Source organism: Lepisosteus oculatus, chromosome 5, assembly GCF_040954835.1.
Source record: "Lepisosteus oculatus isolate fLepOcu1 chromosome 5, fLepOcu1.hap2, whole genome shotgun sequence".
Taxonomy (NCBI): domain Eukaryota; kingdom Metazoa; phylum Chordata; class Actinopteri; order Semionotiformes; family Lepisosteidae; genus Lepisosteus; species Lepisosteus oculatus.
This window is the reverse complement of record NC_090700.1, coordinates 7,279,904-7,305,230: the sequence shown is the minus strand read 5'-3', so window position 1 is coordinate 7,305,230 and position 25,327 is coordinate 7,279,904. Positions and strand designations below refer to the sequence as shown.

Below are 25,327 nucleotides of genomic sequence, written 5' to 3'. Positions count from 1 at the left end.
GACACTAATAATCAGCCGAGATATGAGTTCCTTAAATCAATATGCACTTAAAAACTGGAACAAGTTACTCCGGTGTTTAAGTTCTATGTTTTGGCTACCTTTCGGCTGAGGAGTCTTCTTCAGGTGTGAGGATTATTAGTGTCACACCTGAAGAAAGTTCCACAGTCCAAATGTAGAGTTTCTTTTCTTTCCCTTTTAGCATGGAATAAACCTTTACCTGTTCCTTTGCAGCCCACACATACTGATGCAACTCTACTCAAATAACTTTTTTAAGCCTTACTTACTTATGAACGGGTTTGTTTCATATATATAGGTTGATTATAAGCCTTCATCTATCAAAAATCCCTTGTTGGACAGAAATCTCCCCGAGGGCTTGTTTTCAGCTATCATTACCCAGTTTCTTCAACCAAACCAAATATACTGGTCATGTTCTATTTCTTGGGTGCTCTCCAGTATTTCTCTGGCTCAACAATAATCCATTCTTCCTGCACTGGTTTTCTGTTTAATTTGAATCCTCTTCTGGCGTATTTTGCTTGCAATTGGGCACAGGCTGTAGCTGAGAGAATGTTTATTTTAAGAACAATATTTGGGGTACAGCATAAATATTTTTCACTGAATTCCACATCTTTTAGGAATAAAGCAAACAATATTTATGAAAAGGATGGACTTGTTGTAGCAATGTACTAACCACAGTTAGTGATATACTGTAATTATTGTACATGGTTTCAACCCCAGTCACCCTTTAAGTTGATTAAAATGCTTCTTCCCTACCAAAAATGTTGCTGGATATGAGATCAATTCTGCCTGATGAACCTGTGCTCACAGACTGCCTGGCTCTGTAGACCACAATATTTCTCTAGTCGGCTTGTGTTTTTTTTTAAATCTGGGAAACTTCAATATCCCTGTTATTAAATAGGCTCATATGCCTCATGCCAAAATCTTGCCAAAAGGTCCTTACACCGAATTAGATGTATTTCATGGTTGTAGTGAACTTATTTATGGCTGCAAGACAATACATATATCTTACTTATGACAGACGTTGTGAGGTGACAACACTTAAAATGAAACAGGGAAAAGAATATTTGCATGTTATCAATATTTTGTTTTTAGTCATATTTGAGGAGAACTGAACAGCAAAGTCAGTGTCCATCATGATTAACAGTGAGTTCAGGTGATATTTTCTACTCTTTTTATTTTTTAGTAACTATCATTTAAGACTGATTTGGCTTCAGAAACTCGCCTTGCCTTTAATCAAACGTCCTCTGCTTTTGAATATGGCATTAATAATCACTGATTACCTTTCAGGGTAAACATTAAACACATAAAAATCACATGTACAATGATTGTTTGCATCATTTGAGAAAACGTAATTTTAGAAAAATCCAGAGAATACCAACTTTGAGTTCTTGTGAAGTATGAAGCATATTGGAAATATTCAATGCAGTAAAAATGCCCAGTAACTTTAATCATTTTCATTCTTTCTTCTAGGATTATAGGTATTCTTATAGGTTTGCAATCCTTGCAGAGTATTAATGAAAGCTGTACTATTTCATTTCAGTAATTTTCATTACTGTGCAGTACCTCGTTGGAGTGTTTAAGTGGATATTGATTTAAGGAAATAATGTCTGGGCTGTTACAGAGAAGACGTGTTTTAGCACTCTGGATTTTAACAGTGTGAATCTTCATTTACATGAACATTGAAAGCATACCTACATTTTTCTTTTAGAAAATGTTTTTGAACTTAGTTTTGAGGCCTTTTGTTTTTGGTTTGTTAGTGGGAACCTCCAAGATGCCACAGAATACTAAATTAGTTTTGCTTAATCGGTATGACCGAGAATAATTCATTTATCTGCACAGCTGGATTCAATAACCAGGGCAAGTTTAAAAAATGCCATCGCTGGAACGATAGCACAGCTTTCAGGATTGTGTGTGTGGGTTTTTTTTTTTAATTTAACATCAATCGGGGGGGTTGATGCCACACCAAAGAGTAAAAAGAAAAGTGCAAACACATCGTTTCGACTGCAAAAACCTTATGAAGGTGATCTTTAGGGTTTACCTTTTTTTTTTTTTGTTACCGTTCCCCGGTTAATTAATCTCGACCTGTTCTGTCGCAGCTCCAAACTGTAAGCTTGCTTTATATACACTGAATATAAACATGACAAAAAAAACCTGCATGACAAAACAAATGCATTGAAAAGCGTCAAGGTCCAACCCAGGAATCCCCCTTAAGGACTTTTTCAGTCTGTTCAGAGCTGTAGGGAATCTCCTCCTGTCCGCAGGGGTGGGGCGAAGGCAGAGGGGACTGGCAGTTCCGCGAACTCCTCTTTCACTTACCAGCCTCCGGTTTCATTTCACCTGCTAGTGCAGCTGCGGACCGGATCGGGGCTAGTGAGCGGCGAGAATTCAAATTAGTAAAAAAAAAGAAAAGACCTGTCCAGTTCTCGCATCGTTTCCTTCGGTTTATCCGAGCCAAAACTGCCGCCGCTTTACCAAATTAGAAAAACAAAAAGGAGGGATTGTTTCCGAGTTGTGTTTTCAGTTTCGAGAAAGAGAAAGAGTTTAGCTGAAGATAACTCCGTGATAAAGCAACCATTGGCTTTTATCAGGATGCGTTCGCCGGTCTGCAGTTCTTATGCAGTTCTTGCCATTGGGGCGATTATAGCTGCAGTTCTTCAACTAGGTAAGTTTTTCTCCTTCAAGGTTTTTACTGTATTCTGTAAAGTAATCAATACCTCGTAAAAAGGTAGACGGGGTTTTGCCGGCGTTCCTGTTATTAGCGTGACTGTACTGCGTTGAACAATGATAAATAATTTCAGGGCAGTTTTTTTTCCACAATCCCTTCGTGGGGAAAATCATTTCGGTGAGGTTTTTCAAATCTGTTTTTGGAGCACAGCAACAAGTTTATACCATCGAGACTAAATTAATCACTTCTAATGAGATGTGAAGTTTAACAGTCTGAAACCCCATTCCCTCATTCGACGATATTAACATTTGATTCTCTCGTCCTTAATTTCTCAGGCTTATAATAATATAACTTATTGCTTGGTGTAAAACGAGGGGGGTTGATTATGACTTATTGTTAATATTACTACACCAGTGCGTTTTTAATACGCAGAGGGGTCATAATGGTCGACTATTAAATTTGCTTTAGGCGCACCTTTTACATTGCAAATTACATCCCATTAGAGGTGTATTAACTACTTAATCACCTGGATAGTAAAGCGTAGCCTTTCGGGTTTGCCAAGTAAGCGCCTTCACTGGGGCGGCATACAGGTGGAAAAACCACAACAGCTTTAGAATGGAAAAAAAAGTATATTGTTTCGAAATGTTACTTGCTGGCTGGTGGTTTAAGCCGAGCTTTATGAAATATCACACGTGATTGTATGATATCAAGTCAGAATGCTGCGGCTACAGGGACTTCTCAAATGAAGCAAATGTGCTTTCATTTTCACCTGCTTTGAAACACGAAAAATACGGGATTTTTTTTTCTAGATGTTGTTTTAAAAAAAATCTTTTATTTCAAATAGTAGACGCCGCGTTTCTGAGTGTAAAAAGCAAGAGTCTTTTCTTCGCTCGTACCCCTTTGCCTTAGGGTTGCGTTGAACACCTTCGTGAGAAATCGCGCAAATGAAAAGGGCTTTGGTGTAACTTTAGCTTTACCAGGAAGTGGAACCAATCAAAAGAAACAGACAAACATCTAAGAAAAGAAGTGGACTTTAGATAAGAACTAAAGCTGTCCGGCAATTTGCCCAGAGGTCGACATGTGGGCTTAAGTTATTTTTATGCACATAAGGGTACTGCTTTATTTTGAAAGTTTTGTTGAAGACTAAGCGGAAAGGCAGTATTGAATTCAGACTTTACCCATAAATGCTGTGAATGTATAAGCGAACATAGAGCTTGAACAGCACAGTGGTAAATGGTTAGTTTTTAACACGCTTGAAATAAACTGCTCGGGGAAACTGTTGTTTGGCTATCTTTGGGTGGTAATCAGCCTTTTCAAGACAATATTCTTATTGGATCGCTCCCACAGAAACGCCGAAGAGCCCTTAAAGTTATTAAATCGCACTATTGGTCGTCTATTAGTATCGCCCTGATTTGTTCTCTCTTCGGATGGCCGCTGCCCCTCCCTTGTATTAATAAATTATTTGTAAACTGTAAGCGCCTCTCATCTCACTGCCTCTTTGTGCGGGTGGAAAAGTCGAGGCTGACGCATGACGTCTTTATTAATTCCTGGTCGCATCAAGGATGGCCACTTCAGGGCAACAAGTCAGTCTTTTGATTGAACAGGAAATGAGCGTGGTCCGAGTTGGACTAGAATAAAAAAAAAAGCTGATTACAGCGGGTTTTATCGCTTTCCAGCGTGTACAAACTCCTGCTCAATTTGTACACGGTGTTAATTTATTCAATTTTAAAGGTTAGAATCTTCACCAAATAGGTGGGAATTTTAAGAGCAACCTCCTTTGCCGTTTTCCCTCCTTTTTTGCAAAGCCTGGATAACGTCACGGTTTTCTCTCCAGGACCCCGAGGTAGTAAACAAAGCCCAGGTTACAGAAAGTTCGGGGTCTGTTGGGCTGGTGGCTGCTGGGAATCGTCACATTTTATGCCCTTTTGAACTGATTTTATTGCCAGGCCTAATCAGGTGACCCCTGCAATACTGGGTGGTCAACTTTTTCTGTCGTTGGGATTTTAAGTGTTGTTGGAGTGTTCACTAAATGAATCATAATTGATCTTATGACTCACCTGTGTAGTTACGGTTAGGGTAGAATTACCCTAGCATCTGCTCACAACCGAATAAGACTCCACAGTCAAAATTTTTACTTTCTTTTCTTTTCAGCCTGGAATAATCTTTAACCTGTTCCTTGTTAGGGTAGAATTAGGTTGGTTTGCCAGTGTCCTGTATGGTAGCTTGTCCAGATGTTCCCCCTTGCTTTCTATAGACAAAAAGCCTCATACCTTTCAAACTGAAACTGTGTGCTGGAGTGGGGGGTGAGGTATGGGATTTTCTGCTAGGGCATTTCTGCTCGCACTCTGATGACATATTTAGAGCAATCTTAAAACCTGATGATTGTGAGAGCACATTAAGATTGAGTTCTAGCCTACATACAGTGTAAACCAATGGCTCGGTTATTAAATTGACTATAACTGCGTTTTTATGGGGAGTCTGTCTTTTGTTCCTTCATGATGTTAGCTTTAAGGTATGAAGCTGCAACAACGAGCACACTCCATAAGAGCTGCTATTACTGTATATATTGAGGCCACTGAAGTGCTTTTAGTTGGTCTGATGTAGCACTTCGAAGAAATTGTACATTTGTGGGCTATAGACGGAACTTATTTTCGAATAATTCTCTTCCGAATTCAGAAACTGGTATCGATCCGAAACCCTTTTTTTATTGACTTCTGTCAGATTTCCTTTTTTATAAAGGAGGTCGGAGATAGCCGGAATAGTGCTTTCCTGACAAGATCTCTTGTCAGGAATGATTAGCTCAAGGGAGGGGTTTGGGGAGCAGCGGAGCCTGACTTGAACTTGAAGCCCGATCACTGTGTGTGGGGGGGGGAACCCCAAAACAGGAATGTGGCTCTTGCAGGATGTAGGGAATAAAACAGATTGTATCTAAAGGGGAAAAGAGCACTTCCCGAGATATAAAAACCTCACACAGGCTGAGACGGTGAAATATTTTATCGTTCGACAGGAGTATGGCCTCAAAAGTTCTAAAAATAAACCACTCTGCCCTCATTTAAAACCATTGGTATTCATAGTGGTGTTGCGCTATGACATCATGAGAAAGCATCTAAACTGGTCTCCTACATGAAAACCAAGGTTAGCTCTTTTTTTTTTTGCTCTCTTCCCATGTTTCGTACCAGCCCTTCCATCTTCTGGGAGCCTTAGGCTGGTGGTTCAGAGGAATGTGTTTTTGTTTCGGCTATATTTGTTTAGATATGTTGTACATTTCAGGTTTTCTTTTTTCTCCATTCCATTGTTTCTGTTCCCCAACGGTGGATTGGAGATAAGATTAGGCCTGTTTTGTTCTTAAGCAGCTACAGCAATGGCTTTTAACTGAATTGGCCCTATGTCATGTTTCTGTTTTTCCTGTAGCTGAGGTATTAAAAGTAATTTCCTTGAATGAAGTTGACTCTTCCTGGTGTCTACAGTATCCTGGTCATTAAATACTAAAGCATCATGCAATAAATCACCCTTCTTTGCTGTTTTATTTTATCAAAGTTGAGCAGGAGTCTGTTGTCTGTGGTGGGTATAGGTGCTCCAGGGTGATTTTTGCCTGTTATTTCTCCCTTTCTTTAGGTTTGCAAATGCTGGTGTCCCTTTGAAGCTCTTTTTTTTTTGTTGCTGTAGCAGAGATTGATTTACTATGCATGTTAAAATGCCTTTCTTTCTCATGTCGGTGAGGAGGGATTAACTGTTCTCTACACAGTTCTTCTAACCGTCCTGTGATTAAACATTAATTTAATTTCTTTATGCGAGTATGAAAATCCCTTCACCATCATTACCTCAAAAAAAAAAGCTCAGGTTTCAGCATATCACCTTTCTCAAACTGCATTTAATTCGGAAAACTCAAAATACCATGACAAATTACGAAACGGAATACTTCTCATTATGCTACTTTGTGCTTGTCTGAAGGACAGCTGTGCTGTTACTGCCTCACTTGCTAGCGTTTGTTACAGCAGCGTAACAAGTTGGGGCTTTTTCATAAATAGGTAATGGAAGACTCGTGACAGCCTATTCCAGACCACTGTCATACATATTTCAGATTTAATTAAAATATTACTTCGTCTAGTTATCCCTTTCTTTGCAGTTTACAATTACCTTTGATACAGTAGTTAGCATCTTAGAAACTTCTCTGTTGAATCACCATTGAAGAAGCCTGTTTGTTTTGTGCTCAGTTTCACTAACAAGTTGGCGCCTTCGTTTATTTCTGGAATTCTTTCAGTTCCTTGTTTGTGAGGTCATCTGTCAGAAGTGGAGGAGGAGTGGAAAAGGTGACTTGCAAACAGTGTTTGCTCATTTCCTGTCAGTGAATTTTCATCTCGGTGATGTCATTGGCTATCACATGACCTTCAGGTCAAGGAAGTGAAAATGAAAAGTGTGGTGAGGATTTTCTTTAGTTTGGTGAGGGGAAGAGTGGCAAATTCAGTTTAGGGGCAATGCACAGAGAAGAAATGTAAAAATTTTTAATGCAGTCATTATGCCAGGAAACTTCTCAATGGGAAAATACCAGCACCAAAAGCAAAACAGTCATGTTATTTGTTTCATAATTACACAACAAAAGTGTGTGACTTATGTAATAAATAAATTAGTGGACCTAACAGTCTGAGAAAGCAGAAACTCTAAACCATCTTTTTTAGATAGATTTTTAATCTCTGCAAATATTTTTAAAAAGTCATCATTCTGTTTCGCAATATGTCTTAACATTCTTTTTGAACTGCTTTTCACAAATTTCTAAACCTGCCCAAATAAGACAGGAATACTGTTTAGTTGTTGTGAGCAAAATGATGAAAATGACTGATATTGCACTTCAAAACTTTATTATAAAGCTCTGCTTGTTTTAGACTACAACTGAATGAGAGTTAATGTACCTAAAAAAGTAAGGGTTGGTAAGTAAGGCTTATGTAAGCACTCAAATGGGACAATAGTGTGTATAATTAGTGAATATAATGCTGTCAAGGAAAAGCCAACAGGTTTAAGAGGATTACTTTGATTTACCAAACAGTCTGGTCATTTATATAGTTATCAGGGTCTCTTGTCTGTGGTGTTAACTTTCATTCTTTCTTGTTTGTACCTCTGGGATATGTGATGGTCACCAGCAAACTGTTTAGAGCTTTAAAGAGACTCTTCAAAGGTTCTCATGACAAATTGTCTCAGTTCTCTGAGGGTTAATGAATCTGGAAATTCTCTTTCTCTTCCCCCCAAACCCCTTTATCATGACTCCCTACTGCTCGTCCACTGAGCTGCAAGTCTCTTAATTTGCTGATGGACTAATCTTTGCTGTGTTGAGTTGGGACCGCCTGTCTGAATTGCTTAAATTACTTTGAGATTTATTTATTTTTTAAAAAGCAGATCTTATCCGTTCTCCACGTTTTTTTTTCTTGACTGTGGAATACAAAGGATTTTTATTAAATTTAACATTCTGATGGTGTCTTGGTTGGTATTTGTGCAGAACAGAAATGTTTTTTTTGATTGCCTCATGATAAATGGTGCTCTCTCATTTTGAATAGAGGCTTTAAACTTTTAAGATCCTCTTTCCTTATGTATTATTTTATTTCCCCTGAAATAGCATTTTTATAGGCCTGTTCTGGGTGCATGATAAAAAGAAATGGGCTTTAACCAAGTCTAACTTTTGTCTGTACTGCGGAGACGTATAAGGACTATTTTATAGAAATGTTTCTTAATTCCAGATGTCGCCAGTCTCCCAAAGGGAGTGTTCTGATTTCAGTTAGCTTGTGAAAACCCTGGGCTTTGCTGTCAGAATGCACTTAAAGAAAATCAATAGCCATCAAAAAAATGTTAACTGACCATACAGTCTTACTCCTTCTTGCTATCATTAGGAAGTATTTTGTCTATTTTGAATTTGAACATAACTCGTTGTATGTGTCTTGGCAGAATTTAGGAAATGATCTAGGGTGGCTGAAGGGGACTTTACTTTTATATATTTGGTTGAGGTAATTAATGTGAGAATGCACCTATTCAGCATTTTCTGTTTTCAGATCTTGTCAAATACTGTAATAGCTTTTGCTTGAGCACTTTTTGGGTGTATGAATGTCCCAACATTTGGTTTTCCTAGCAGCTATCTACATCATTACATGTTAATTACCGAAAATCAGCAGATTAACATTGGTGAAAATCACCCAATCACTCAACTGAATGTGTTACGAAGTTACGAACTGGAGGTGTTGAAGGAGCTATTTTAAATACCTGCTCTAGTCCTTCTGGGGGCAGGCCAACATGAGTTTATTGCTGTGTCGCAGTACTTCTAAAGTTAATTAAAAAAATCGAATGTCAGGAAACATTTTGTGTTAAAAATGGTAATTGCTGAGGTAATCATTAAAAATTCTCCAGTTGGGGTTTTTTTCAGCCCGAAATACTGCAGATAAATCCTGTCTGCAGCCACCATTGTCTTAAATTCAGGTGTTTTGTCTGTGCTCCTTTTCTTGACTTGATTCCATTATTACAGTCAAGAGGGCCTGATAATCCTGGAAAGTGATACAATTGTGTTCCTGTTTTCCATCAGGGCATCACAGTTGACTTGTTTTGACCTGCTTAGTTTTTTAAATTGTCATAAACTGTTTAAATCTGGTAACAAGGGGGTTTTGGGTAAATGTTTATCCTGGCATTTCAGGGGTCTTCATTGAAAAGGGGAAAATATTTTAAATGCCACATTGCAACACAATATTGTCATTTTCTAACAAGTTATTGGATTTTTTTCAACACATCAATGAATCTGACATTCAGAGCAGAGCAACCTTTTGTATACACCGCAGAGACCCAAACAGTTGCTTCCTTCGATTGGAAAAATCTTTTCAGTTTTCATCACAAAAACGGGGGTTTTGTGATGCACAGATGACATTTTACCTTCTTCAATATGTCAGTTCTGATTCTCCGCTCCTTCTCATTAATGATTTCTTTTAATGGCTGACTGCCAAGGAAGTACACAAAATATACTTTTTAATGTCTCCTGATGCATCTCAAGAAAAAAGAAACGCATTACGAGACGTTCACAGAGCTATTGAAAGCAGTCCATTAATGAGACCATGGATAACTCATATTACCAGAGAAGTCAAGCATTTGTGTGATTTTTATGTTGATGTCCATGTTCAGAGAGAATGATTACCAGTAAGAGGGGTGAAAGGAAATGCCACATTGAGGTCATGGGTAGGTTAAGGGTGATCTTACTGCTGTCTTTCTACTGACAATGTAAACCTTCATCAGACAGGAACTTGAATATTTTGTATCTTTTTAAATGGGTATTTTTGTCTGTGGCGGTACCATTTTAGTTTTGGTACCTGCATCACTGAATGGGAAACATGTAATGTTTAATTTTAAAGTGGATAGTTGTTTATTCGCATACCATCAAGCAAGATGAACTATGGACTTTGTCATTTCTAAAAATAATAAAAAATAGACAAAGGAGTCTAGTTTTAATCTTGCTTCCATATGTCACCAACCTTCCTTTCGAATAGTGGTAACCTGAATATCATTGAAGTACTTTTTTTATCTGTACTATTGTTAGTTGTTTTTATACTTAGTTTAATTGTGTAATTGACTGTAACTGCACTAAGTTGGATGTGAGGTTACTTGATGGAAGATTTTAGTTTGTAGCGATTTGGTTTTAAACTCTGGAGATATAAGTGGTCTTCACCCACCACCTCCACCCTGTAGTTTTTACTTGAAGTATTTAAATTGCAGCTTGAAGGTTGAATAGTCTTAGCAAGACCCTGCCCTACCAATAAACGTATACACTGGCAAGTGACTTGATTTACTGCCTTCTTGGGGCAGGATGGGGGGTTGGAGTAGAGAAAAAACCTGCTACATTCCCGTATTATTTACCAAGCCCATAAACAAATTGAGTCTCGGGGCTTGAAAGATAACAGAATTAGTGAAGCTTAATGAAGCTTGCCGTTTTGGAGGCTGGAGAAGGAAGGAGAGGCGAGTATGAGTGCGTCTTCGAAGTAGACTGCGCTGCACAGGCTGCAGTTTATATAAAGTTTAACCAACACTCTCCACAGAGATTTAAAAACAGACCCTCAGGAGAAGCTTTGTTTAGCTTACAGCTCAAAGCAACATCTTTTTCGGTTTAAGAAAACGTAAAAGCCGAACAGACGCACATATAGACATAAATCTTTGCTGCCCCGAGATCAAAAAGGTTTATATGCTGTAATATTCTCAGGTGACTTTTTAGAGAATGGCTGTTCTTTAAAAGCTTGATGCTTCTCGTTGTCTCTCATTCCTTTGTGTGCTTTTGACAGTTTTATCCCTAAAGCAGTGAGTGAATGTCGCCCTGGGAATTTCAATTATAAGCCATGCGATTGGCTTGCACTGCTCTTAAGAAAGGTTGGAGAGGAGACACTCTTTCAAGCGACAAATTAATAACTCTCTGTTATTGCAAAGCTTCCAAACTTGGTTATAGTTATGGTATCGGCACAGTGAAGGCTGTAAAGGATAGAAGAAATTAATAAGCACAGTATGCAGCTCTTCCTTCGTGAGGCCTAGGTTGTGTGCCGATATAACTTGTTTATGGCTTTACTTCTACCTGTTTCAACACATCAGACCTGCTCCACAAATTTGCCTCGGGCTGTGTTCCTTCGGCTTTCTCCTTATCCTGCTCTATCCCACCAACTCACGAACATCTGCTGCTGTTGTCATGTCACGGACTGTTTTTTTTTTAAAAAAATGCAGGAGTTTGTGCCGCTGCTTTATTTTGCATGGGGGAAAAAAAATGTAATAATGCCAGTAAAGAGGGCTTAGGAGTTTTCATATACCCTGGCAAATGACTAAAGCAGTTGGCTTTTTTTTTTGTGGTGGTCCAGGACACTAGAATTTTTTCAACTGGAATGTTAATGCTGGATTCCTAACCTCCTCTGCCAGATAAATCCCGGCAGCTTATTTAGCTCCTCTTCACTCCTCAATTTTTTTTAGGGCAGCACCCCTGGCTTTTAGTTCAAAATGACTTATTTTCCCACCAGAGGGGCGAAGTACAATAGATTGCATGTTAAAGGGCTGTAAATGCATAAAACGTGGTTTATAGAAGAGAAAAAGAAGTCTATCACCCAACAACAGGGGAGGCACAGTTGTTGTCCTATTGGACTTTCTCTTCATGCAAAGTTCCCTTAATTGAAATGTATGAAGGTGTCCAAGGGGGCGGAGGGGAAAAGGGGGTTCCCACAAAATCCCCAAGAGGAGGACTCGGGAAGACCCCTTTTTCCATTGGGCCGCCTTTGTTTTAGGGAGGAAGTCGGATTGTTATTCCTACACGATGTCCCTTTTGTTATCGGAGCCTGCTTTCTCATAAATCTACCGCCTCCCACAGTGAACATTGTGAGATGGCCTCTTTTCAGCACACGAGGGCATGACTTCCCTCCCCCCCTTATTTAGTGCTCTCTTTGCTTTTATGATGGAAAAAACACCCGCGAAAGAATGCAAAAAGTAGCCGTTTCTAACACCACACTTCAACTGTGGCCCATCTTGTTTTAAGAGAGAGTGCTGACCTTCTATATGAATAGCTAAAAACTTTCTCCAGCTGTGCTATTCATAATTGCTAATTTAAAGAAAAAGCACTAAGGAGATGCCTTTGAATCGGAAGAAAGCGAGTTTACCTTGGGTAGATGCAGACATTTCGTGAGGTGAGTGTGTGTGTGTAGTGTGCCTGAGGCAGAACTGCAGGCTGAAAATCACAGATGTTAGACTTTTACTTTTTTCCATATTCTTCAGTCTCTTCCCTCGTAGAGAATAGCCAAAGGTTCTGCTCAGATTAATTTGCTTGCACATATGTCAGTCGGGTAATCATCCAAATCTGGACACTTTATTTTTTTGGGATAAGTTGACTCGGCAGTGTCAAAAGAAGAATAAAATTCTGTCCTTCAGTTCTGTTTAGTCTTATTATGTTGTACAGTGTTCATTTGTATATTTCATCCAAAAGTACTGTACACGTACTGTGCTGGCGTCCTGTCCAAGGTGTATCCTGCCTTGATGTGATGAGATGAGCTTCCCCTTGACACTGAATTGGATGGCACAGTTAGAAAATGGATGGATGTACTGAGTACATAGGAGATGTCCCTATGTGGACAGATGAAGTACCACTTCAGCTGTCCCTGAGTGCATCACCTGCCAGAGTGACAATCTGTAGCCATCTTTATAACAAAGAAGGAGGAAGTTGCTTCACCTGTCTGAATAAAGACCAATTTTAGGGAGGCCAAAAAGATCAAATGCAGAATGGAGTTTAGTTAGGATGCTGGGGTTGGAACCTCCTACTTTTTCTAAACATTGCCATGGTATATCTAGTCTTTGTCAGAATCCTGGTTTCATGTATCAAAGAACAGTACAGTGTTCACTGTCTCACTCCCCAGTCTCCCAGTGGGGAATTTGTCATATCGCCCTGCAACTCCCAACTGACAGCCCACTGAAGCTCAGCAGGTGTGAGCCTGGTCAGTACCTGGGCGGGACACCTCCCGGGAAAAAATAAGGTTGCTGCTGGAAGAGGTGTTAGTGGGGCCAGCAGGGGGCGCACACCCTGTGGTCCATGTGGGTCCTAATGCCCCAGCATAGTGACGGGGACACTATACTGTAAAAAGGCGCCATCCTTCGGATGAGACGTAAAACCGAGGTTCTGACTCTCTGTGGTCATTAAAAATCCCAGGGCGTTTCTCAAAAAGAGTAGGGATGTGACCCCGGCGCCCTGGCCAAATTTCCCATTGGTCTTACCAATCACGGCCTCTTTATAATCCCTATCTCTGAATTGGCTTCATCACTCTGCTCTCCTCCCCACTGAGAGCTGGTGTGTGGGGAGAGTTCTGGCGCACTATGGCTGCTATCGCATTATCCACGTGGGGCTGCACATTTGTGGTGGTGGAGGGGAGACCCCATTACCTGTAAAGTGCTTTGAGTGTCCAGAAAAGCACTCTATAAGTGTAAGCTATAATAATAATAATAACAACACTGTTTTTTTCCCAGCACAGAGCTTAGCCTCAATGAACGTCTAAGATCTGGTTCTGCTGCTCCATTAAACAAGTTATAGTCTTTTATACAAATCAGTCTTAAAAATGTGGGGCTTTGCATATAAATCCAAATCACTTTTGCATCAGCAAAATGGGAAGTAAAAAGCTTATAATGGCAATGTCTGTCACATACGTATTAATCCCATAAAATGCCACTGGAAACGATTTTGACTCTTTTCTACTCCTAGAACAAGCTTCATATTTTTTTTGCAAGTGAGCTTATTGTGCTAAATATATTTACATTCTTTTGAAGCAAAAGTTACTGCGTTCAGTTTAATTATCAAGCTCTGGTATTTTTGAAGCTGTAGCCTGCTGTGTTTTAAGGTGGATGTTGACAGCTAACAAATGATAATGCCTGCACTTTAGGCTAATTTTAACTGCTTACCGGACATGGACCTCTTAGGGCTGATTCTCTTAACCTTATAGGGTAAAGGCTTGTGATATAACTTGTACCAGTCAGAGATAGAGCTGTTTTCTTCCACGGTATCACATCTTATCACTTTATTAATCCTTTACAATTTCTTGCATTAGGAATGATCTTTTCGCATACCCCAGCTTGCTCTCCATGAGACGCACAGACAGGGAGAGAAGCTTGGGGTCAGAGCGCAGGGTCAGCCATTTATACAGCACCCCTGGAGCAGTTGGGGTTAAGGGCCTTGCTCAGGGGAGGATTCCTCTGCCAGCTGGGGGATTTGAACCTGCAACCTTCCAGCCACAGGCGCAGATCCTTAGCCACAGAGCCACCACTCCACCCCAATCTTAGTCTAACCATAGGCTAAGTATATCTCAGTATAGTCTCATATTTAAAATATTCAGATTTGAGATGTATTTTGTAGTATAACGTGGTGGTCTATAACGTATGACTTTAGGTAACGCAAAATGTAACCTGGAAATCTTTGTTTTTTCTAACCGGATAGCTCTTCGTTTGAAAAATTTCAAGAACTTTACATTCTTTAAGATTATTTTTTCCCATGGCGATTCCTGCAGTGCCATGATAACTCTTGATGGATGAGGGTGAACAGGAATGCTGTATGTGCACTTGAAAAAGAAGGGAAGACCACTGCTAAGTATTGGATGTGACTTTGCAGCCTGCTCTGCCTGCCTTCAATCTAATTAAATATCCTGAGTGCAAAGCCGTGACCTTAGAGCTGATGGGTACCCAGTAATTATAAAATGACTTTTTTTTTTCCTGGGAGAAAAAAAAATCACAAAAAACTTGATTTCTTTTTCTATCTTCAAAAGGTCTTGTGATGCAGGCTGAAGTTGCCAATGCTATTTAATACAGCTTTGAACTTGATTTTTGGATGTAGCTTAGGGGTGAATCAGCTTGGAGATGCAATTTTATCTGTACTATTTTTGCTCTTTCCCTGATGTAAGCATGTATCTAAACAAGCAGAGTCAGAGCTACATTATATAAAGATTGAATCTGCTTGTGGTTGCCTAGGAAGTGAACCTTTCCTAATATAGCCCACTTCCCATTTCAATCCACTGTAGTTAATAGAAAGACAATAAAAGAAAACCAGTGATGAACCATTTCTTTCTGAGTGTGCATTTGCCAGCCCAGCCGAGACAACCATTCAATTTTTTAGTTTTATTTTAGGGAAAGTACACCATTGTTTTGGACTGTGCTTGGACTGCTGCCTCAGGGCTTTTCCGAAAGTATATTGTTTCTTTCTTTGCCATGAGCACGAAGATTGATTTGAAGAATTAAATCACTTCTTTGTGTAGTTTTCCATTTTTTTTCAATGCTTTCATTGCCTCTGGTAGATCCTAATTATGTAGTGATTCTGATGCGAGAGAGAGAGCTGTACACTCACAAGAGTGAAAAGTTTAGTTTTATTTGTGATGAGGCAGCTGTCTTCTTGGACAGGGAGAAGGGTGTTTTTTCCCCCCCTTGTGTGCCCAGACAGCTGACATAGGGGGAGATCTGCATTTTCGCATGCAGAAATGTTAAACTGCACGAATATTTTCATAAACACTCGCTGCTATTGCTAATCGACAAGGCTCTCGTACTCTGCATGCTGCGCAGTATCTCCAACTAATCCTATTCACCATCTCGGGCTTTGACAGCAGCTGGTTGAAAAATAATACCGCAAGGCCTCCATCTGTACTGCTCCAAGTCAACACAACAGGATCGCGCTGATTCTTCTTGTGCTTATATTTCTGGTTCCTTGGTCATACAAATCTAGAACGTCTATACATTAATGACCCTGTGTGAGATGTTTTTTGCCATGTCTTCTAAAGCAAAGAGGTCAACTATGGGCCATTGTGCTTACTGTTCCAATAGGCTGCAGCATGTGAAGCTCACAGGGTTGAGCAGAGGGAAGAGTGAGTCTGCCTTCCCTGTTGAAGCTGCCAGCTGTAGTTTATATGAGGACCTGTAGGTATTACAGTTTGCAGGAGCCCCTGCTCCCCTAAAACAGATTAAATCATTCAAGTGGGGCCCATCAAGAATGTTTTCTTAGTGTTTTAAGAGGGCGGTGAGTTATTTTGGTCCTCCACTCAAGAAGATTAAGGTTTAGAAACATCTCGCTTTAACATATCAGAATGTTAATTAACCCTACTATCAGAATGGCCTTTGAGTGTATGGAAGGAGTAGTGCGTTTTAAATACCTGCAGTGCTGTAATGAGCATGTTAGTCTCTTCGGAAGAAGGTGGGTGCTTTTTTTCCCCCAGTTCTAGTAAGGTTTGAGTTGTTGATTGTTACTGCCAGTCTTCGAATCATTGCCCTTTTCTGGTCTCGCACCAAAGCCATGATCTGTTTCATCTGCTGTTAAGAGTATGGGGTGTTGCTTAATCAAATATTTTTATTCCACGAGAGAACTCGTTTAGTTCAAATCCAGTACTTCGGAACTGATGGTGCCTTGCATTAAGGAGCAGGCATCTGGGGCCTGTTTTATCTTTGTGGAATTTAAATGGTACAATCTGTCCCCACTCTACCTTTGAGTATTGTAGAATTATCAGCATGGATAAAGGTTGTTTGTGTTGAACTCAAGCCTGGGAATTGTAACATTGTAGGAATTGAGCCTTAAAAGAGAGGCCGCCTAAAATCTCAGTGCTAAAGCTGTTGGAAAACACAGAGTCACTTTCTTCTTTTAAGATCAGTTGGCCAATGGCCTTTACATATTGACTGAAATAAGTAACCCATATTCTCTTGTTCAGCTTTCAAAATATTGAAGGGCTTTCACCTTGCTGTTTTAAAATTAAATTTAAAACAAGTGGAGAATCAAGTGTAATTCTGGAAGGCAGCAGTCGCCGGGAGCATTATTTAAAAGTATTGCACCAAGATTGTTTTTCAGGTGACTTCAAACAGTCATCTGCTTTCATGCTTTATGAAGGTCTTCATGTACAAGCCCAGGAGTTAAAAGCTTTTGTGTGGTTAAGTATTTTCAAATAGATGCTGGTAATGATAGGTTTACAGTTCCTTGCAGTTTATTTGATGTCTGTTTTTAATACACACAGTTATAATTGTCAGGCATGAAGGAGTCAATGTTTCTGCTGATCCTATGTTTTAAGTTTTATATTAGAGGAAAATGCATGCCCAAGATCTTTTAATATTCTAACACCTTATGTATTTAATCCGTTGCCTGTCTTTACAGTTCATATAGTCTTTAGATCTCGACATAAATGCAGTTTTTTGTCATACAGTACAATAAAGTACTACATAACTCATTGATGTTCAGCTGTGCTCTGAGCAGAAAGGGAGCCCCATCTGTTGCTTAATTCATGATAGAAAAGAGAATATGGCTTTTTCTGGGGGTAGGTATTCTCTTAAGGATACCTGTATTGTTAGCGGGATTGTGTATTCTGGTGAAATCTCAGTCCCTTTGTTTCCCAAGGCATAGATAAATGTTGTGCAGCAAAAAAAAAAGCTTGAAAAAAGAATGCAGGGGACGGCTCCAGGGCAAAAATTCCCCCTCCCTTGTATTTTTAGTTTTATCTAACCCTGTTTCATTGAAAATCCCGCAAAGATGTGAATATAGATAAACCACACCTCTGCCTGCTTTTCTGCTTTAGGAGTAAACAGCACTGAAGAAAACCTGCAACTTTTAGAATGTGTCCCAAATGCCTCTTTCACATTTTGTCATTACATTGTGTTCAATTTTGGTAAAACTCAAAGGAATGTTTTCTTACAACCTCTACCTTTTGAGAAGTTTATGCCATTGTCATTCAGTGTGTTGGTAAGATGTCATATTATCAACTTAACGCGTCACAGACTGTGTGGGGGCAAATCCATCTTTCTCTTTCGACAGTCTGGGCAGGGGTAGAAAAGGCCAGACCTATCCGCCAGTTGGCGTGCAGCTGGGTCTCGCGTCGCATTGTAAAGGGCTGTCGGCTTTCATATGCTTCGGATGACCAAAAGATAAGCTTTAATCTTTTTTTTACCTGCTTGGTGTTGTTGACTGGGGAAGAATTTCTTATCTTGGCGAGAGCAGCACAGCTGCTTCACAGCTGCAGGATACCAGGTTTGATTCTGGCCTGGAGTGCTTTGGTGCGCAGTTTGTATATATTCTGCACATATGCAAAGGATTTTGCTGGGTAAGCTTATTCCCTTCCAGGTGAGCTGCTTCTTGCCTTCTAAGTGCTGCACGCTAGGTTTGATTCAGTATGCCGAGTCCCAGCAGAGGGTTATCCCTGGTGGTGGCTGGACTGATGATGCCAGTGAAAATTCAGTAGAGCTGGCAGGCCCAGTATGTGATCTTCTGTCCCAGCCTGAGCAACAGACAGGGACCCTGTCTCATGACAATGTGATGTCTATGACCAATTATATGCTTGTACTGTAAATGTGTTAATTGTATCTGCTTTGGCAATTCTGTGATTCATCGGTCTTGTCAATAAAATTGTCTGAATTGTAATTTGAGTGGAGTGCCTTTCTCCCCTGTGGCCAGTTCTGTTACAGGACTCTGCAGAGAGATGAACATGATCTATTCATTGTGCATGTGGTATTTATGATGTGTGTGTGTGTGTATATGTTTTAAAACGAAAAGTGTTTCAGGTTAAGGTGTGTATTAAGAATAGATGCGCATGCTAAACTGGTTAGCTTTTGTCAAATCACAGCACTCTTAGAGAATGACTTTTTCTTTCTTTCGCTGGCGAGGAAACATCTGAGAAAAGAAATGTAAAGAAACTGAAAAATCAGAAACAGATGTTTAAAGTCATTATTGTGAGAGTCACTGTACATCAAAGACAGTTGCAGTTTGAAAGGTTTCATTCCGTTCTTTGGGTTTCATTTTCATTTTTTTTATTTTGGGTATGCGCTTATTTACATCTTTAAAGCTCTCAAGGTATGGTGTTGTCAGATGCATCAGACTCCTGGTTACTCAGTCAGTGTTTTGCTTTTCGTGAAATGTCTGTGCGGAGGTTGCTTGAAAGTGAAATTCCCTCTCCCGTAGCCTCAGAAAATTGCTGAACACAAAAACCCAAAGGTGCCCCTGTTGCTTAATGTAAAGAGTTGCTGTCTCGGGGGCCACAGTGCCCCCCCTTCCATCATATTGATAAGAAGCTACAAGATGATAACCTTAATGCATTTAAGTCTATTTTGGGAATTTGTATAATTCCTGTAGTCGGACACTTAAACACTTGAATGAATTAGCCCTGCAAGCTATGAATCGCAAGCTCTTTTTTTCTTAGAATAAAAAAACAGAAGTAGTTTTATAGCGGAGAGGTCTTGACTTCCTGCCCGGTTTTCTTTTGTCTTGCATGACAAGGCTCAATCTTAATTGGTAAAAGGAAATGCTGTGAATGTGACAATATTAGCCATTTCTGAACAATACATCTTCAAGTACCCTCTGGCTTGGAAGTACTGTAACTACTGTTTTTTGTATTGGAAACTACTTCAGCCTTTTGGATTAAATCTTACAGATTGAGATGTTTGAATTTTTTTTTCTTTTGCTAAGTATATGTCCACAGGGAGGACATTCCTATGGCATAATGCCATATTATTTATTGTTAATTATGTTTGATTATTGGCTGTCTCTCTGATATGTACAGCAGGACAGGCTTTCAGTTGCGGAACCAAGAATCCGAATTGGTTAAATTACTTACAGACATATGGGGCGCCACAACTTTATTTTTTATGGTTTGTTTCTTAAAATGGCTAAAAAAAAACAAGCCGTTCATTTCTTTATCCGTTTAATCACGGAGCTTTGTGTAGAAAAGTTGTGCATGGACTTTGCTCGGGCCTTTTTGTTGGTTTAGGTGTGTGGTTGGAACATGCGCATCAGTTGTGCGGGACACCTGAACTGTTTCTGATTTATTAACACGCATTGTTTTGACTGTGGATTTAAAGCGGCGTTCTGCATCCCCAACTTTCTTCTTTCTTGAGTGCTGATAGATGGCGTATATAAAGCTGTTCTCTCCTCCAGGCTCCAGGCAGGTGCAAGGCAGCAAGCACATGTTGCTCTACCGAACACTTTTACTTGCCACCAGTTCTTCAGAGTGTTTTTTTAAGCCCAATCGTACGGGTTTGCACAACATTTTCTGCCATGTGGACAGAGGCAGTGAGCGAAAGAAAACTCCTGTAATTAAAGGTTCCATTACAGCTGGGGAATTCCTGTGAAACTCGTGATGCGTTTTTTTTCCCAAATGTGCTATTTTTCTCCTTATAATGACCTAGTGGGTACTAAAATGAATCAACATGGAACCTTCATAATTATCGCACATTGCAGAGCAAACTGACTTAATGGTTGGCTGGGATGTGATGGCTTGGCTTGTCTGTGAGCTACCTGAACTAACAGATTAGTGGGTCTTTTATGCAGATTTTAATGACCCTGTGGACACAAAAGAAATTTACATTCATGAGTTCAATTAATTATCACTGCTCTTCAGTCTATGATTTACATATAAAAATGAACAAATTCAGCTGAGAAAAACTACCCACTCTGAACTACGGTGAAATGTCCTACACAGATCCTCTATGTAATTGCTTAATATCAGGCTTGCTTTGCACAGAAGTGCTCTAAGGACAAAAAGTACCAACTTGTAAACCGTCAAAATCCCTGAACAAGGCTAGCTTGATTAGACTATGGCCTTTGGGTCATCGATCTTCATCAAAGTCTCTTTCTTGTTTGCTTTTCAAGGTGAGAAGATCACAAAGTTCTGAGAACTTGAAACTCAATAGTAGTGCTGTCGGATTACAGGCAAAATCCCAAAGGCCTCATCCCTGCATAATGACTAGAACCCTGTTAATGCTTCTTATTGTGTTTTTTTCTTTTTCTTAGGCAACACATTTTAACGGAAGCTCCAACATTGTATCGCTAGCCAAACCAGAAATACGTGGGCTTTAACCTTCTATTGTGAAGGTGCCAAGGTTTTATAGACTGTAATCTCAACATGGTGTGTCTGCGTTGTGTGGATTTCTTTGTCATGGTTTTTTTTTCCAAATGAATACCTTACACAACAGCGTTTTAAGAGTCATTGTAAGTATTGTTTTCTTTTCTATAGTAGTTTAGTAGGTTGTAGGTGTGAATTAGGCCCATTTTCATTTGAAGTCTTCAAGGCTAGTAGTTATTCACACTCAATATAAATTTGCTTCTTTTGAAAGTCTTGTAAAACTGGTGACTGGTAACACTCCAGGCTACACAATGGCTGCTGGAAGATTATGGTCCTTTGCGACACGTGACTTTGCTGCAGTCCATCACTCTGTTCTTAATTACAATGGAGATAAAGAGGTTGTTAATTTAACTTGATATGAAGCTTTCTAATGTGAATTGCTAAAGGGTCAGATGAGTCTTCTCCCTGCTCTTGCAAAAGGGCTTTGTCAGATAATCACCAGCACAATCTGAATATGTCACTTCTAGCAGGTGAGAATGGTCATAAATACAGTCTAGAGCAAAGGCTGATTGAAAATGAGACTGATCTCTCCATAGTGAATTCTTCATATGCACCGCTTCTGCTCCCTTCAGCACTGTTACTGCTCTGTCTTTCAGGTAATTCAGTTGTACTGAAGTTTATTAAATTGCAGGGGGAAAACAAAATGGGAAAAAAAAACTTCCTATCCTCTGCAGCTTCCGTTAGAATTCATTTAGCAACATTTGAAATGGCAAGTCAATTGCAGGGATTAAAATGAGCATACTGTAAAATAAACTTTCAAGCATTTCTTCTTGAATAATGGAAGTGCCATAGACCATTACAAAATCATTTCTTTCTCACCCTCCCTGGCTTCCAAAGGCTAGACTAGATTTTTCTTTATTCACCAAAGTCGTTTAACTTTCTCCCTTTTGCTATTGTAGCATTTGGAGTTTAGTTTCAGTGTTATTTAAGTTAGTCACAAAGAAAAAAAAAACAGAATTGGGGGAGGAGCTTTGAAAGGGACTGATATTTTAGGCAGGTTTGTTGCACAAATCCTGTCTTCTGTATCTGCAGCCGGTTTGGATGTAATCATTCCTGGCAGAAGCAATAGATCAAACTGTAAACCATTTCAGCTTCAGTTTTGCGAGTCTCCACACTTCGTCTGTTAACGCACATTGATAAGCAAAACATTCATGCTTGAAGACGACTGGGGCAGAGATTAAAAAAACCGAGCTGCTTCTTCTGCATTTTAAAATGTGAACACCGGTGCTTTTTGGCATTTATGCAGATCTGTAAGTTGCTTATAACGCGATGGAAAATGCATTATGGTCTGTGTTTTCTGCCTGTGTGAACTAAAATGTTCTTGCAGGACAAATGAAATGCTTTACATTCAGAAGGAAAACTTTATCATCCAAGAAGTGAAACCATTAGAATACAATTGCCTGAGGTCAGTGTGACTCTCGGAATACAGAAACAGCCAGATTCATTTCTGCCACTGCAGTGGAGTGTCTGAAGAAATTGTCAAATTTAGTAGAGCGCGAACATCTTGTAATTTGACTCATGAGTCTGAAATGTGATAGTCAATCAGTTAAGTGTGGCAGGGGAGGTTAATCATTTTCCCTGTACTAGCAAGGTAATACCACCACCTTATTAGGAGACTTGCTCAGATTCAAGAAACTGAGTGGTGAATCAGCTATTGTCTTTCCACAGCCAAGTCACAATTGCAAATCAAATCAAAACATTGGGTCACTAGGCTACTTGGGAAATAGGAGGTCAGAATCTTGGATGTGACCCCTGGGATAAATATGAATAACCATTGGAGTGTTTTGACTTTTCAAGATGGTTTTGAAGTTGTTTACCAACTTTCAGAAAAAAAAGCACAAAAATAAAGCACTCGTTTGTCTCTTGTTGCACACGTTGAGGGGAATTTAGCCCCTTGTGTTAGAAAGATTTAAAGTGTGTACTGTAAGACTGAATTTTACCCATGTATGCGTGTCTTCATCACCAACGTGGTTGTGTCATATCTTGTTTTGTACTCCCAGCTGCCCGGTGACATTTGTAAAACGGTGTTTCATCTCGTAACTTAGAGCTGCTGTTAACATAGTAGTGCCAGGTATTTAAGCTTGGACTACGTTTTAGGTCAATAATATACTGTAGTCTTCTACATTTTGTTAAAAGCAGCCGAACTTTGTTTAAAACGATATAGGCTAATCTTTCAGTGGATCATTGCTGTTTCTCTCTTGTTTCAGCAGGTTTCTACAGCCAATATTTACAGCCTTCATGCTTCATCACTCTGTATCATTAGTCTGCTAGCAGAATCTTAAATGTTTTTGTCTCCCACTGTGCACCTCTTGAATTCCTTAGAATTCTGTTTCCTTAGATTTGTAAGAATGGTTAGCTTAAATAATAGGAGGTGAGGTTCTTTTAGCTGTACCAGAACAGAATCTAATTCAGGTGTCTTTCATAGTAGAATCATAGATGCATTGTTCACTAGAAAGAATTACTAAAACTATTTTGCATTGCACAGATCGCTCCTGAAATCTCTTTGAAATTTCTCTTCAATACATTTAAAGGTAGTTATCCTACCTTTTTTTATTACATTTCTTATTGTGGCTTATGCTGTCTTCAGATTACTCTGTTTACACTTAGAGATTGGAGAAGTTGAATTTCATTAGTAGGTCTTTCATCATAGAGTGCTGTTGGCACATTATTTTATTTCTTTCAATTCTGAAATTATGAAAGGACCCATCTAAATCTGAGGTGTTTGTGATAAGCAAACTGCTTTTTCTTCTCCCTTTCGGAAAAAGACCAAACAAAGCCTTTTCACATACATCTATCTGACTGTTGTTCACAGTAAATATATTTTTTTGGTGCACTGTATAAGACATTTTCTTGAGAAACTCTGGTTTTAGTAAGTCGGACTGAATGAGACCAGCTATAACCCTTGGTTACCTGTTTGTGTTAAGGCTCTTGGAGTTTAGGAAGTTAAAAAATGGTCTGTTTCTTTAAGCAATGTGCTCTGTTCTTTGCTTTAATATTTAAAAATTACCCGAGCGAATTTCAATTATGTATGCAAACCTTCTCTACAGCTGTTGTACATTTTTATGAAAAACTGCGTCAAGTGGAGTTTGGCAGAGTTGGGTGCTGTCTAGTTTAAAATTTAACAACTTATGTGAAAGTAAAAATTCCTTGTTTCACTTGCTCGATTCTTTTTTCAACAGAAGAAGGATCAGTCTCTTAGCTACTTGTAGCGGGGGCACGCGTAAAAAAAATATAAAACTAAAGCTATAACATTTTGTAATGTTGCTGGCGGATTTCCCAGGTCTTGTTCAGCACTTAGTGTTGAAATACTTGACCCAAGCTTGCTCTGGGTCACTTGACGTTGGTGCTTATCAGGCCCCATGATACCAGAGACATGGGAGGCATTTTGCTGTTCTCTAAAGAAAGGTCAGTGTGGCATTATGGGTTCACACCTTGCTGAATGTGAATCACTGACTTGTGAGGGCTGTTCTCGTGGTGATTAGCAGTTAGCTCTATCCTGAGGTGACAGAAGGGGCCTGAGCAAAGCCACCCGTTGAGAGAAGAGCCAGCCCCACTCCTGGCAGGGCAGAAGCAGAGAGCGACCGTGAAGCTACATCTGCCTCACGATCGTGCCTTGGCAGCCGAGCCACGGCGGATGAATGGGCTGCTAACAGACTGTCCTAGCCACCCAGGTTTCATAGCTCCAGTTACAAAGTCGCCAGCCCGTGAATAAAGCTGATCTTGTTTGTTATAACTCTGGCACCAGCTCTTCCCCTCGGTCATCACTGCCCTTGAATTTGGATTCAATGCTTTCTTTATTTCAGCTTGAAGGTGACCATTTCTTAAGAAGAGATTCTGCATTGTACTTTATTGCAGCAGATTTGTCTTTGTTAGCAGCTTAACCTTCAAAGTATTTGGAAGGTATAAGACTTATTGACCCCTCTTTGTTCTCTTTAGTAATTTCAGTGTTTGAATCTTAAGCCATTTTCTTTTATACGGTCACTTTTTTTTTCTGGACCCACTTTTAAGAAAACTACATTGTGAAGTAATTATCCTTTATTCTATTATAATTGCATGTAGGTGCAAAATTATTTTTTTTTAATTATGGCATTTAGCATGTAGTCTCACTAAGCCTGGAACTGGAAAAGCACTATTTTTGCAGGTATGTTACTGCAGTTAAACAACCTAAAACAATGAAATGCAACAATATCACCTTAACCGAGTGTTTTACTATCCTGTCTTTTTACTGCCCCAAAAATGACAGAATGATGATCCAAAGGAGGTGTATGTGTGA

General features: G+C 39.5%; 1 protein-coding gene across 2 annotated transcripts in view; it reads left to right on the top strand.

The window, feature by feature from the left end:
* The first annotated feature begins 2,321 nt into the window (after positions 1-2,321).
* The window catches only part of alcama (activated leukocyte cell adhesion molecule a), a 56,247-nt gene continuing 33,241 nt past the window's right edge, over positions 2,322-25,327 (top strand). For both annotated transcript variants that reach the window (XM_015341445.2, XM_015341444.2), the window contains exon 1: positions 2,322-2,680. In XM_015341445.2, the coding sequence (XP_015196931.2) occupies positions 2,608-2,680 (73 nt within the window). In that variant the 5' untranslated portion in view covers positions 2,322-2,607. The remainder of the gene's footprint in view (positions 2,681-25,327) is intronic.